The sequence below is a fragment of the Capronia epimyces genome, assembly GCF_000585565.1.
Source record: "Capronia epimyces CBS 606.96 chromosome Unknown aczIQ-supercont1.1, whole genome shotgun sequence".
NCBI classification, from domain to species: Eukaryota; Fungi; Ascomycota; class Eurotiomycetes; order Chaetothyriales; family Herpotrichiellaceae; genus Capronia; species Capronia epimyces.
This window is the reverse complement of record NW_006912904.1, coordinates 4,616,709-4,630,260: the sequence shown is the minus strand read 5'-3', so window position 1 is coordinate 4,630,260 and position 13,552 is coordinate 4,616,709. Positions and strand designations below refer to the sequence as shown.

Genomic DNA, 13,552 nt, shown 5'->3' with positions numbered 1-13,552 from the left:
ATAGAGAGCGTTAGGAGCGTCTAGAAAGGGGAAAGCGCGACCCCAGACTAGCTGCGGATCCCGGCGACACGTTACCCCTAATTTTTTGGCCAGCAGCGCAGTCTGTCGACAACCACACGATCTCTCTCTCCCTCTCCTTCATCGTCAACAACATCAACGTCGCATCGTTGATTAATTTCCCTGTTCGTCGTTGTCGTGGACGACCACATCCAGTCTCGGCGCCCTCTGTTCTCTACGTCGCTCTACTATCGATTCGAGTCGCCAGAATGTCTTCACCAATGAATCCGGTACGCTGTCTCGCTTTCATCACCCCTATCTAGCACGATTCGTTACAACACAGATCATCTCTACCTACAACTCCTTATCAGAAATACTGTCCTCGTCATCATGTTCTCTACTAATAGCATGCGCTTGGTCGTATAGATTCGGAGAAAGAAGAATGTCAAGAAAGGAATTCAGTTTTGTCTCATGGTGTGCGGCGCAAGCGGGACAGGTATGTTTTCCTGCTCCACCAATAGCTGTAGTTGAGCTGATCACTGTCAAGGCCGGACCACGTTTGTCAACACCCTCTGCGGAAGGAGAGTTCTTCAGCCCAAAGATGCCGACGATGCAGCCAATGCCCATCTCGAAGAAGGAGTTAGGATCAAGCCCGTGACGGTTGGTAGGTGGAGTAACAATGCACAGTACCCTGTGCAATGTGACTAACAACGCTTGCAGAGCTTGAATTGGATGAGGAGGGCACACGTGTCTCGTTGACGATTGTGGACACTCCCGGCTTCGGCGACCAGATCGATAATGAAGCATCCTTCGGCGAGATCGTTGGCTACCTCGAGAGACAGTATGACGACATCCTGGCTGAAGAGTCGCGCATCAAGCGAAACCCTCGATTCCGTGACAACCGCGTGCATGTATTGCTTTATTTCATCACTCCAACCGGGCATGGTCTGCGTGAGCTCGACATCGAATTGATGAGACGCCTCTCTCCCCGGGCCAATGTCATTCCTGTCATTGGCAAAGCCGATTCCCTGACCCCAGCTGAATTGGCCGAGTCGAAGAAATTGGTCATGGAAGATATTGAACATTATAGGATCCCCGTCTACAATTTCCCTTACGATATTGAGGAGGACGATGAGGATACTGTCGAGGAGAATGCCGAACTACGTGGCTTGATGCCGTTTGCCATTGTTGGATCAGAAGATGTGCTTGAGATTGGCGGTCGACGCGTCCGGGCACGACAATATCCGTGGGGTATTGTGGAAGTGGACAACCCCCGCCACTCGGACTTCCTGGCCATTCGCAGCGCCCTCTTGCATTCACACCTTGCTGATCTCAAGGAAATCACACATGACTTCCTGTACGAAAACTACCGCACGGAGAAACTGAGCAAGAGCGTGGATGGAGGCCTCTCGTATGAACCCTACCCCCATGTTTTGTCTTCACAGATGCAGAAAGGACTAACTATTGTGCTACAGAGGGCAAGACTCGTCGATGAACCCGGAAGACCTAGCCAACCAGTCGGTGCGCCTGAAAGAAGAGCAGCTCCGGCGTGAAGAGGAGAAGCTGCGGGAGATCGAAGTCAAGGTCCAGCGAGAGATCAATGAGAAGCGGCAGGAATTGTTGGCACGGGAGAGCCAGCTACGTGAGATTGAGGCCCGAATGCAGCGTGAACAAAGCCAGGGATTGGAGGACTTGAACGGCCATGGCCATCAAGATGCATAGACGGCACCCACCCCGGGCCAGACTGGAAACCGTTTCTTTTCTTGCGGTCTCATGCAGGCATGGATCAAAGTGGGACAGAATCGACTTGAATTGGCTTTGTGACAGTGAGGCTGGAAGACATTGCTTCGTCAGAACATGAGCGGTGAGGCCTGCAGAGACGTTCACTGGCTCGATTGTTTGCTTGAGGACAGTGGATTTGGTGCGGTAGAGTAGCGACCTTCTAATCAGCGGTGACGGGACCTTGAAAAGAGAATATTTTTCCTTATTCCTCCCGGAGAGATGCTGGCGCGTGGTGGATAGTAGTAATGCAGGAATGCTCGAGTTGTCGGGTTGGCTGTAACGGTACGGAGTCAGTTACAGCATGTCGTCGAGAAAGACAGGAGGTGATTCGTTGGTGCCTGACCGCGGGCTGACCCTAAGCAGAGTTTTCGAGTTACACAGCAGGGGATGGACGAAGCTTAAGGGGATGCGAAGAGCCTTGAGAAGCTTATAAGAGGCGGGACAGCGTGGGGGACAGTAGTGTCGGTCGGAGGGGCGCAGGCTACTGATTAGGCCCGGTGCAGTTTTTGCGGAGGAGGGGTTGGTGCCTGTCGCACAGCATCTCATCACAAGGTCGGTCAAAGTGAGCAGCGCATCATGGGATGGACGATTCGATTCGGCCAGGGAATTAAATCGCGCATTGTGACGATAGCGTGGCCATCGACTGTTGCAGCTAGACTCGAAAGACCTCTTGCATGGTAGGACAGCACCAGGTCACAAAGGCCTAGGGGCCTCAGTAACCATTAGCTTTGTCCGCATAGATACTGTATGTGCAACACCTCTCCAGAAGCCATGAATGAGGCCTGAGGCCTCTGAGGCCACCTCCTCTTCGCTGGCGTAGAGCTGACCGGTCCTTGAACACATCAACACCGTGTGACATTTCATATTTCTCACGGGCGGTCTCTGAGGACTCCGCAGGTAACTTGGTCCTCAGCAACTCGCTACAGCTCGCTCCACCCCACTCCAATCCGGCGGCCAGGGTCGGTGTCCGTGGAGTGCAGCGCAGACTTGCAGTAGCCTTGCCTCAGGCGAGAGGCGTCAACGGTAGAACGGCAGCTTCGGGTGGGATTTGCGCCGCACACTGACAGTCTCTGTGCCTCACCCTCACCCGATGGTCGAGTTCTCACCCTTCCGTTCACCCCCTGTATCGACGCAGACTTGGGTTGCTATATAAGGCATTGATTTGACAGTCGAGTCCACTACAACCACAACCTCATTACTTACCTAGTACCTATGCTCGTCGCCGGTCAACCTGGTAACCTCCCAACTCCATCTGACCTGACGGCCAGCTCGGAATCTCAGCCTGCTCTATACCCGAGAGGGCTCAGGCTCGTGATCGAACCCCTGTCACGGTAGAATGAAGGTAACCGTCCCAGCGCTTGTCACTCGTCCAAAACCCCCTCTTTTGGTGCCTTGCCCTCGTTCTCGACCTTCCTGTTGTCACCGACTGACCTAGCTACAGTCTGGCCCAGCAGTCCTTGCCTGATCACAACGGGCACGCAACGCAGCAAACTGTTCGGTCGAGCATCCAAATCCATCCCTCCCCCTTCCGACTCGAACCATCTGTGTCCCTGTCCTTCGCTCGCCGATCCTCCTCGAGACAAGGTTTCCTTGTGTATAGGCTCCGATGGTAGATCTGCGATTGGCGAAGTGAAAATCCAAAGAAGACGACAAATGGCACATGAAATCCATTGAAATCACCACGTACCCCATTGACAGCCGGAGGAAGTCAGATTCCCCAGACGACTGCAACAAGCAGCGACGTCGAACTTGTCTCTCCTGTAATACCCGCTTTACTTGTCAGTCACCCATTCGGACACTCACCTCCATTCTCCTCGCTTATTCGCCGTGGAGGAAGACGTCCCAGTGGGACTATATTACTAGCGACAAACTGGGTCACTGATATTCCTCGCATACATCCCACTGCGCAAGATCGTCTCGTGCTTGTGCTCTTTTGTTCCTCGGGACCACCCCACCCTCAAAGCCAAAAAACTGGTACCAGAGAGTGACGCTGATATCCGGGTTGCCGTCGCAATCTCATCAAGCGCTTTGCCCAACCCAACTGTCTGCTGCTCCAAACCGGCTCAATATTCCCCGGTCGTATCTATCTCATCCCCTGCTATTTCACTTCGGTCGCTCGTCGTCACGCTGGATTCTCCTCAGAGTTCGCTCCCTTTGCGTGGGCTGAACGTCCTACCTTACCATCTGCGCTACCGACGGCCGCGTCTCCATCCCTAGTTGACGGTCATGACGGTAATGACCAGTCCGCCAGCTCCACCGACACGATCCTCCAGTGGGTTCAGTTTCTTGTCGAAGATCAAATCGCACAAGGAAAACAAATACCTGTCTCCTTCTCCGCCCCCGGGGGTACATCGAACTGGCAGTTATGGCAGCATCTACAACCAGCCCGCTCGGTCCTCACTCTTTTCGCTGCCCGCAAAGGAGGGATCAGGGCTCAAAGCCCGTCGTCTGAGTGCCAGTCCTCTAGACGACTTTGTGGTGGACGATGTCTGTCCCTTGGAGGACGAATTCGTTTCGACCTCCATATTCGGCCGCCGAAAAGAGATAGGGAAGGGATCCAGCGCCACCGTCAGGATCATGGTGAGCAAAGTGGACAGGAAGTCTGACAATGCTCGCCATTATGCCGTGAAAGAGTATCGCAAGAGGTCTTTGCGGGAGACGGAAGAAGAATACGTTCGGAAGGTCAAGTCAGAATATACCATCGCCAAATCGCTCAACCACCCCAACGTTGTGCAGACGGTACAGTTGTGCACCCACAATGGCCGATGGAACCATGTGATGGAATACTGCCAACAAGGCGAGCTCTTTAGTCTGGTGGAGCGCAGATACTTCAAGGCAGAAGACCGGAATTGCATTTTTAAGCAAGTACTCCGGGGCGTGGATTACTTGCATGAACATGGCATTGCGCACCGGGACATCAAGCTGGAAAATCTTCTCATGACCGACGAAGGATACATTAAGATCACCGATTTTGGCGTGTCGGAGGTGTTTTGTGGCGACCATCCGGGCATACCGTCTTCACGAAGCCTTTGCGGGCAAGGAATGAGAGAGCGTCGGAAATCGAGCCCGGGCATCTGTGGATCGAAACCATACATCTCGCCCGAAGTCCTGGCTCAGGATCGAGAATATGATCCAACCAAATTGGACGTGTGGGCTTGTGGGATTCTCTTCATGACCATCTTTCTGGCGGGAAATCCCTGGCCGAGTGCGACCCAGAGCGAGGTGAATTACTCGCTGTTTCTGGAAGGCTGGCAAACTTTCCTGGAGCAAGTCCAAGACTCGCCGATTGACGAAACCGCGTATCCTCAATGTGGACCAATCTTCAATGCTCTGCCGTCCCACTCCCATCGTCGGTGTATCCTCAAAATGCTCCATCCCGACCCAGACAAGCGATGCAGCATTAAGGACGCCCTCCAGGATCGGTGGGTGAAGGGTATTGATTGCTGTTCCCCCGAAGGCATTGGAGCGACGTTGTCCAACGGGATCGATGTGTCGAAGACCGGATGTGACAAGGTGGCGGCGAAAATGAACGTCCAGGCCAAACACGATCATCTGCCACCCCCGGTCAAACGACTGCCTCAGCATCGATTCGATATGGGAGATGGGACGTCACGATATGGTTGAGGTTGTGCGGCTGCCCCGTCTTTCGAGTCTGGATTCTGGATGACTGCTCTAGGTGCCTGCAGCATGTTTTGTTTGTTTTCGGATCGCCGCACACCTTTTTGTTTCCTTGCCTTTAGCCTGGCGATTGTGGTTGACTCTAGTCTGCGTTACGAAGTGCCAGGTGTATAGAGAGCATGGCTTCTGTTCAGGTAAGGATACATACATGGGGCAGAAGGCACCTCAGAGGGTGTCGATTGATTTCTGCAGCTGCAGCGGCAGCAGTAGTCACGGGTGATGCGGACGAGGCTCAAAAAAGGGAGGTAGACTGCATTGCATTGTATGTTCCTCGTGGGTGCCTAAGTATACGTCGATAGACACAATACAGTACACGGCCCCAAAATACAAGCAAGGTAAGCGAGCAGTCGACGCAGTCGGATGTTCTGTTAGATTCGCAGAAGAATAGGCAAGGGAAGGGGAAGGGGAAGTAAAGATGGTAGCCCAAGTAACAACTTCGAGGTGCGGCATCAGAATTGCCAATAATGCTGCTGACCGCCTCTGCCAGCGAACACGAACAGGGGGGGGGACTGGACTCGGCAACGGGCGCCCGTTATGGAGATGATGGGTGGAAGAGCAATGCAAACCTGCAAGGACCAAGAATCAAGGACCAGCTGTGAGATAGACAAGTATGCATCTGGGTCTACACCGCATACGGAGTAGATGGCTATAATCATGAGGGTTGCGGGAAAGCTGAAGTTGAAGTTGGGGTAATACGCGACGTCGACGTGGCGGAGTGCGGACTGGTGATTGGTATGTCGCCCGCCCTGGACAGAGGAGAGGACAGAGGACATTCGGAATACGTGGTCGAGGTAGCCACCCAAGGTAGGATATCAATGATCTTCAGCATTCAGCATTCAGCATTCCACATTCCTCATTCAGTGTTTAGTGTTTAGTATTCAGTATTCAGCATTCAGTAATCACGATATTTTGTGGCGGGAACATACTGGAGGCAGGCGAGTAGCAGATTACCAGGCGCAGGCAGATACGGATAACAGAATACGGAGAATACGGAGTACGAGTATCAGCCACAAAGACGCCACCGATACAAGCCACTTACTGTAGCCACCGGCCCGTAGCCTAAGCCACAGCTACTGCGCTGTCCTCCCTCCATCGCCCAACCAGGCCTCGGCGAGGGACATGAAAAGATTATTGTTATTATTTTATATCCCGGCCGCCTACCGCCTACCACGGTCACCACTCAGGCCCATGCTTACTCTGTCTGTACCTTACTCTGTTCACCCGACATCCTCTTGCTCATCCGCATTCTGAACCCGAACCCTCGCCTGACTGAATTGATTCCATTCGGGCCGTTGCCGAGGTTGCTTTGACTCTAGTTGCGTCCGACTTGACACTGAAGTTGCCCCGCATCGCCTACTCGCCTGGTCGCCTCTTCTTCGCTACATGTGACGGGCAACGTGTACTTTCAGAGCATTGATCTTTTGCTACAATTTGCCTCGGTCTCTGCGCGTCTGTGACGAACGCAAGAACACCTGGGAAGCGGAAGACAAAGATATACTTGCAAATCCCCACATCGTCGATTCCGATCTACAACTTGAACGGATAGAAGGAGAAAGCAAGACTCTCGAGCCTGTACTCCGTACCGCAACCCACTCAATGGCCGATCCCAATCCCAATCCCAATCCTTCCGTTCCGTCTTCCGACACACCTTACCAGCCATACATGGACGTTAAACCGCCCCCCGGCTTCTCTCGGTCGCACCCGGACGGCCGGCCTTTGACAGAGGCCGATGTCGAGGCTCAAGAGGCCAGCCAAAAGGCCAACCGTCTGGCCACCCCGGAACCCAAGAACTTTGGCGTCGCCTTCCCCGACAACCTGCCCACCCCGCCGTTCGTCCATGTCCAGGGCGTGCCCAACTTCCGGGAGCTAGGTGGATATCGGTGCCAGCCTCCTTCGTCAGCATCAGACTCGGCGGCAGATGGGTCGCCGACGTCCACCTACGCTCTCCGACGAGGGCTGCTGTTCCGCTGCGCGCACCCCACACACCTGACCCCGACCGGGGCGGAGTACTTGACGAAGACACTCAATGTACACGACGTGTACGATCTACGGTCCTTGCCGGAGATCACTCGGCTAGCAGCCACGGTGACCAACAGTGGGAAGGACGTGTACCCATTGGCGGACCCGAAGACGGGATGCGTCGATCACTACCCTGGTCTGACCCGACATTTCACCCCCGTCTACCAGACCGAAGACTACGGGCCGGTTGCGCTGGCGACCAAGCTGGCCTGGTACACGACGGTGCACATGCACGATGAAGAGGTTGGGTTTGCCTACTCGGAGGGCTTTGTTAAAGCGTATCGCGACATCGCCACCCACGGCGCCACCCAAGCATACGCTGTCATGTTCCGGCATTTGCTCGAAACCCCGTCCGACCCGTTGCTGTTCCACTGCACGGCCGGCAAGGACCGCACGGGGGTGTTTGCCGCGCTGGTGCTCAAGCTGATCGGCGTCGACGAAGATACGATTTGCTGGGAATACGCGCTCACCGAGCCCGGCTTGGGTGAGTGGCGCTCCCAGTTCATCGACCGCATGACCCAGACAGGCCTGGGCAGCGGTGGAGGAAGCAATGCTCCGGACCGGCCGCAGAAGATCTACATTGGCAAGGACAGGCCGGGCATGACCCGCGAAGAGGCCGCCCTAATCTGTGGCTCGCGCGCCGGCAACATGCGTGCCTTCCTCAAGACCGTCCTTGAGGCCGAGTTTGGCGGCGTCGAGAAGTACCTCGTCGACAAATGCGGTTTGAATCCCGACGAGGTCCAGCGGCTGCGCGATAGTTTGATTGTCAAGCTTCCCGAGGACCAGGTGGTTACGCCCAGCGCGATCGATGGCTGGACCCCGGATGGGGGATGTGTTGACTGACCAGGCACACCTACACATATCTACACGCCCGTCACCACACCTTCGGAAGAGATTGGGCCTTCCACAGATATACGTACCTACACGTACCTACATGTACCTACATGTACCTACATCCACATACACCCACCTTGAACTCTGGCCGACGGAGCTCTCAGCTGATAACCGGACTCGGAAGGATGGTAGACTGAATTAGACTCGATACTGCTGCTGTTGCTGTTGCTATCACGCGGCAAGGGACCCTGACTTGACTGTCATGGCTTAGGACTTGTGGCTTGATAGACCGATCAAGAATTAAGATTCGGATTAAGATGGCGACATGTACATTCCCCAAGATATTGGAATTTAAATTTATATTTATATTATCTGTCTACACGTGCATGCTGTGCTTCTGTCTATATCATTCTACTTCTACGTGACTATACACTGCGTATCTGTTGGTATCTATATTAGTGTCTATACACTGCGCCTCTATTGGTGTCTCTGTTGGTGTCGCTGTTGGTGTCGCTGTTGGTGTCGCTGTTGGTGTCGCTGTTGGTGTCGCTGTTGGTGTTGTTGGTGTTGCTATCACCGTCCTCCTTGGATGGCCCCCCAAATTGGAATATGTATATATATATATATACACACATACACATGATGGGTACGGAGTGCTCTGCTCTGCTCTGCATGGCATGAGGATAGAAGATACAAGGCATTAGCCCGTGATCTACACTGTAATACTGGGACTCGCCAATAAACAATAAACAAACAAGGGTAGTTGGATAGCTGGATAGCTGGATAGTTGAAACTTGACTTGCTTCTGAAAATAAACCTGTACACTTTACTTGATATCGAGGCGTCCACTCCCCGTGTCCGCTTGAACGCTTCAATCTCCAATGGTCAGGTCAGGTCAATCCAATGCGAACAGGGTCGAATGTACGTCCTACTTTGCCCTTTTTGGCACACAGCGCAGCTGGTTTGGGTTCCGGTTCCCAGAGAGGGAGACAGGGAGAGAGAAAGAGAGATCAGAGAGAGAGAGATTCTTCTGTCTCGAATCCTATCATCTCTTGCTCTTCTCTCGAATTCCATCATCTTTTGCTCTTCTCTCGGTCTTCATGACTCCCGCCTTCTCTCCTCCGCACTGCCTGCCTGAACAGAGCTTGCGGGTCCTGAACCAAGAGCACCACGTATGCTGGGGCTCGCGGTCGCCGGAGCGCGCGTCGGACTGGCGCCGGCGCTCACGGCACCCCGCTTGTCCTGTTTCTTGATCAGATTCGCAAAGAACTGTGCGGCTGCATCATTGCTCTGCTTGCCCGCTCCCGTCGACGACGGCGTGTGTGGCTGCCCCCCGTCTGCGCCGGTTTCGCTGCCTTGTCGACGCATGGGCGTGCCGACTCCCGAACCTGCGCCTGCGCTTGCACCCGTGGTGGCGTGCGTAGATGTCGACGTGGACCCCGAAGAAGCAATCCGGTTCCGCTCATTTTCGCGCTCCCTCAGCCGCTTGGTGGCTTCTTCGGCATCAAAGTCGATCCCGTTGACGTTGATCTGGTACGGCCCGATGCGCTCTGCCATTGTGAGATTGGCAGCTCCTGCCCCTTTGGCGCTTGACGCGTCATTTGCGCTCTCTATAACCCCCCCGGATCCTGTAGCTCCAGCTGCAGCTCCGCCTTGCCGGGACTTTCTTTGTTCCTTCTCGTCTTCGACCTTCAGTTTCTCGAGGACTTCGTACTGTGTTTGCAAGAACTCTTGGACTGACGGCACGACGACAGTCTCGTCATGCGTGCGTGGTTGGAAGGAAGGTCGGTAGTCGGTCGGATTGCGGAGAGTCGTTTCGTACATGTGCACTGCGGACTCAGGGTCTGAGCCGGTCTCGTTCTGGGAGGCGCTCTCTTGACCTGTGTTGACAGTGTTGAACAGGCCTTGTTTCGGCTCCGGCGGGCCTTGGATTTCCACAGACCAGGCATTGGCCACTGCTTCTGGGTCAAAGCCATCCTTCAAGATGCGGATCTTGCCCCAAGAATCCCAGTTCGGCGGCACGAGAATCTTGTCTCTGTCGACAATGTTGTGTTTTGCAACCTCTCGTTTCAGGAGAGAGTGGATGCTTAGACTGGAATGGAGCAATGTTCGCACGTTGTTCGGGTCGAATGTCGCCGTGTAAACCAACGATGCTCCGTGTTTGAGCAGTACACATCGTAGCCACTGCATCAGGAAATCGAATTGGTCTTCACCCCAGCCATAATCACGTTCAAGCACTTCAATCTTTTCCGCCTGGATGCAGACCACTGACAACGGAACGCCGAGTCCTTCGTCCCATTCTCCCGGCCCCAAGGGTGGTGCCGATACAGATATTGACTTCTGATCCGGGCTCGGATTTATGGTGCTGCCACCGGGCTGAGCGGATGGAGCGTCAGGGCCGACCCTTTTCTCTTTCCACGCCGTCATTGTCTCCTCCATCTCAATCTTGGTCTGCTCGTCCAGGCTCAGGATCACTGTTCTCAGCAGCCGTATCCACTGTCGCAGCTGTCTGGCCCATTTCAACGGTTCTTCCCAGTCCAGCAGGATGGTGATCAACATGTCCTTGACCGTCTTAGTAGTGAACAACGGCTTGAGCAATGGTGCGAAACTCGCACTAGGGCTCGCCAGCATGTAGACGTTCAATCGTGCCAACACATCTTCCTGGTCTGCATCTAGGACATCGTAGTAGGTGTAGCCCAGAGCATACCGGTTTGACATAGGTACTGTCACTGTCCCTGCTCCTGTCCGGGGCTGCCTTCTTCGGTCGTTGGCAGCATATCGAGGGCGTAGGTTAGGAGGGTTCAATTGTTCTAGAAACTCGCGCTGCCGTTCGGGGGTGCCGCCGAGGATGATGAGTTGCTTTTCGGTGATGTCTTTGCCCTTGGAGGCGCTGTTGAGCATGGGGACCCATATCGCTTGTTTCCCGGTCGGCCCATCTTTGCTTAAGGGGCGTCTCGAGGGGAGATGTGTTGTGGTGGTGGCAGTCAACATGGTGAGAAGGGGGGAGGCGGACGGCAGACTCAGACGCAGAGGCGCAACAGAGCAGATAGGTCTCGTTCAAAGCGCGCAATCAGACCCATGGGAAGAAACTGATATTGCTGGGCGAGAGATGCAGGTGATGGTACATTCTGGCGCGCAAGCTGTATGAAGTCATGTGCTTCGCGTCGTGGATTGATTGAGGGTGCTGTATATACTGTAGTTCCACTGTATTTATTTGTTTCTCCGCAGCCTAGTCAGAAAGTCTGGAGTTGGAGTCGAGAGATCCAGAATTCAACATACGTCGATTTATCGAACCCTCTTTTTCTCCTTCACCCTCTCAAGACTCTAGAGAAGATACACAACAGACTGGCCAGTCCGACTCGGCAAGAATGCGACCAGTATAAACGTGCTGACCACTCTCTTCAAAGACCAAAGCAAGCACATTCTGCAGCTCCACCATGAACGCCATCCGACAAACGCAACTTTTGAACAAACGCGAACTCGAGAATGCCACGCCACCCTCAGCGTCCTGGCACGCCGATTATCGCGACACGGCGTACATCTACATTGGCGGACTGCATCCCGACTTGACAGAAGGCGACGTCGTCACTGTCTTCTCGCAGTTTGGCAACCCTACACACCTCAACCTGATCCGCGACCGGGAGACGGGCAAGAGCAAGGGATTTGCCTTCCTCAAATATGAAGATCAGCGCAGTTGTGATCTCGCGGTGGATAACTTTACTGGCGCCGACGTCCTGGGGAGGCTGCTGAGAGTGGATCATACGAGATACAAGAAGAAAGACGACGAAGACGAAGACACTCATCGGATTGACCGCTGGGAACAAGAGGCCGAGGCCGAGTTGAATGGCAACGGGAAGAGGGAGAGTGATGGTAGTGACGACGATGAGCCCGGGGAAGCGAGGCACCGGAGGAAAAAGAGAAAGCACATGCTCAAAGAAGAGCAGGAGTTGGAAGAGATGTTGGCGATCAAGCAAGATGGCGAAGACGAGGATCCCATGCGAGAGTATCTAATCAGGGAAAAGAGGCGAGAAGTCGAAAGGGCGCGAGAACGGGATCGAGAAAGACGTTCCAGGCATAAGCATGGGCATAGATCGAGAGGAGACGAAAATGATAAGGAGGACCAGACGCAGGATGGGCGAGGACACAGGCACCGGCACCGGCACCGGCATGAGCGAGACGAGCGAGACGATCCTCACGAGGAGCGGAAGGAAAAGGAAAAAGTGGCACGACAGGACCCAGACGATGCTTATGAGAGAAGGCCGAGAAAGCACGGAGACCATAGTTCCCATCGCGATCGGGACCGCCGTCATAAAAGTCGTCGAGACGATAGCGGAGAGAGGCAACCGTCGCGAGATCGCTGTCCGAGGCGTGAGGATGAATGAAGAAGAGGCGGCGAGCAGTGCAAAGCTCAAATAGTTACGTGCAGCGCCTGACCGTGCAGCGCCTGACCGTGCAGCGCCTGACCGTGCAGCGCCTGACCGTGCAGCGCCTGACCGTGCAGTGTGTCATCACATGATCAAGATATATCCGCTTAGGACTACAGCGTTCATTCAGTTCTAAAGATGACATCAAATCCAGATGCTATTAAATGTTGCGAGGCTCGCAGATGCTGATATATGATTATCCTCCCAACTTAGGAAAGTCGAAAAGGCGAAATAGGTCAAAAAGTCAAGTGAGCAAGAAGACCAAAAAAAAGGAGATTGATTGAAATCCGGAACTGAAGAATTTGTTAGAATTGAAGACTCGCTGCTAAGGGTGGAATTAAACTTGCTCGAGCCGAATAGGGGGGTCGAACCCCTAACCTTGTGGTGACTTGGTGATAAGAGCCACACGCTCTACCGATTGAGCTAACCCGGCGGTAGATTATTGCTACTCGCAATTGTTGGACAGAATTTGTCCTCTGTAACTTATATTGCTAGGTTTTCTAGAATATGCCAAGGGTGGGTCTTCACGTGGGACTGGTCAAACTTTCAAAGTCCAACCGTTGTATGACTAATCCTCCTCGACCGCAACGACAACGACAGCGACCTTGACGATGAGGAGGATGGCAATAATAACAGCAACGCAAACAACTGGCCACGACGGCGACCTGAACCTTAACAACAATGACTACTACGACGTTGTCGACCACGACCACCAGGTGGGGAAAATAGAATCGGTCAGCCTGGATGATGTATACGGAGTACTCTGTATATCTATCTATATATATATATTCATATATACACTTGAAGGATTCTTCGGG

At 53.8% G+C, this 13,552-nt stretch overlaps 5 protein-coding genes across 5 annotated transcripts; 4 read left to right on the top strand and 1 right to left on the bottom strand.

Moving 5' to 3' along the window:
* Window positions 1-468: 468 nt before the first annotated feature.
* On the top strand, window positions 469-1,719 carry A1O3_01674 (uncharacterized protein; the record flags this gene model as incomplete). Its single annotated transcript, XM_007731817.1, has 4 exons — window positions 469-493; window positions 545-661; window positions 718-1,408; window positions 1,473-1,719. 4 exons carry the CDS (start codon window positions 469-471, stop codon window positions 1,717-1,719), a joined length of 1,080 nt encoding a protein of 359 aa, XP_007730007.1.
* A 2,286-nt stretch (window positions 1,720-4,005) lies between these two features.
* Window positions 4,006-5,403, top strand: A1O3_01673 (HAL protein kinase; the record flags this gene model as incomplete). The annotated part of the gene is made up of 1 exon (XM_007731816.1): window positions 4,006-5,403. The coding sequence occupies one exon, from the start codon at window positions 4,006-4,008 to the stop codon at window positions 5,401-5,403; it is 1,398 nt and encodes a 465-aa protein (XP_007730006.1).
* Window positions 5,404-7,053: 1,650 nt separating this feature from the next.
* Window positions 7,054-8,319, top strand: A1O3_01672 (uncharacterized protein; the record flags this gene model as incomplete). The annotated part of the gene is made up of 1 exon (XM_007731815.1): window positions 7,054-8,319. The coding sequence occupies one exon, from the start codon at window positions 7,054-7,056 to the stop codon at window positions 8,317-8,319; it is 1,266 nt and encodes a 421-aa protein (XP_007730005.1).
* A 1,089-nt stretch (window positions 8,320-9,408) lies between these two features.
* On the bottom strand, window positions 9,409-11,301 carry A1O3_01671 (uncharacterized protein; the record flags this gene model as incomplete). Its single annotated transcript, XM_007731814.1, has 1 exon — window positions 9,409-11,301. One exon carries the CDS (start codon window positions 11,299-11,301, stop codon window positions 9,409-9,411), a length of 1,893 nt encoding a protein of 630 aa, XP_007730004.1.
* Window positions 11,302-11,747: 446 nt separating this feature from the next.
* A1O3_01670 (uncharacterized protein) lies at window positions 11,748-12,692 on the top strand (the record flags this gene model as incomplete). Its single annotated transcript, XM_007731813.1, has 1 exon — window positions 11,748-12,692. The coding sequence occupies one exon, from the start codon at window positions 11,748-11,750 to the stop codon at window positions 12,690-12,692; it is 945 nt and encodes a 314-aa protein (XP_007730003.1).
* Window positions 12,693-13,552: the final 860 nt, after the last annotated feature.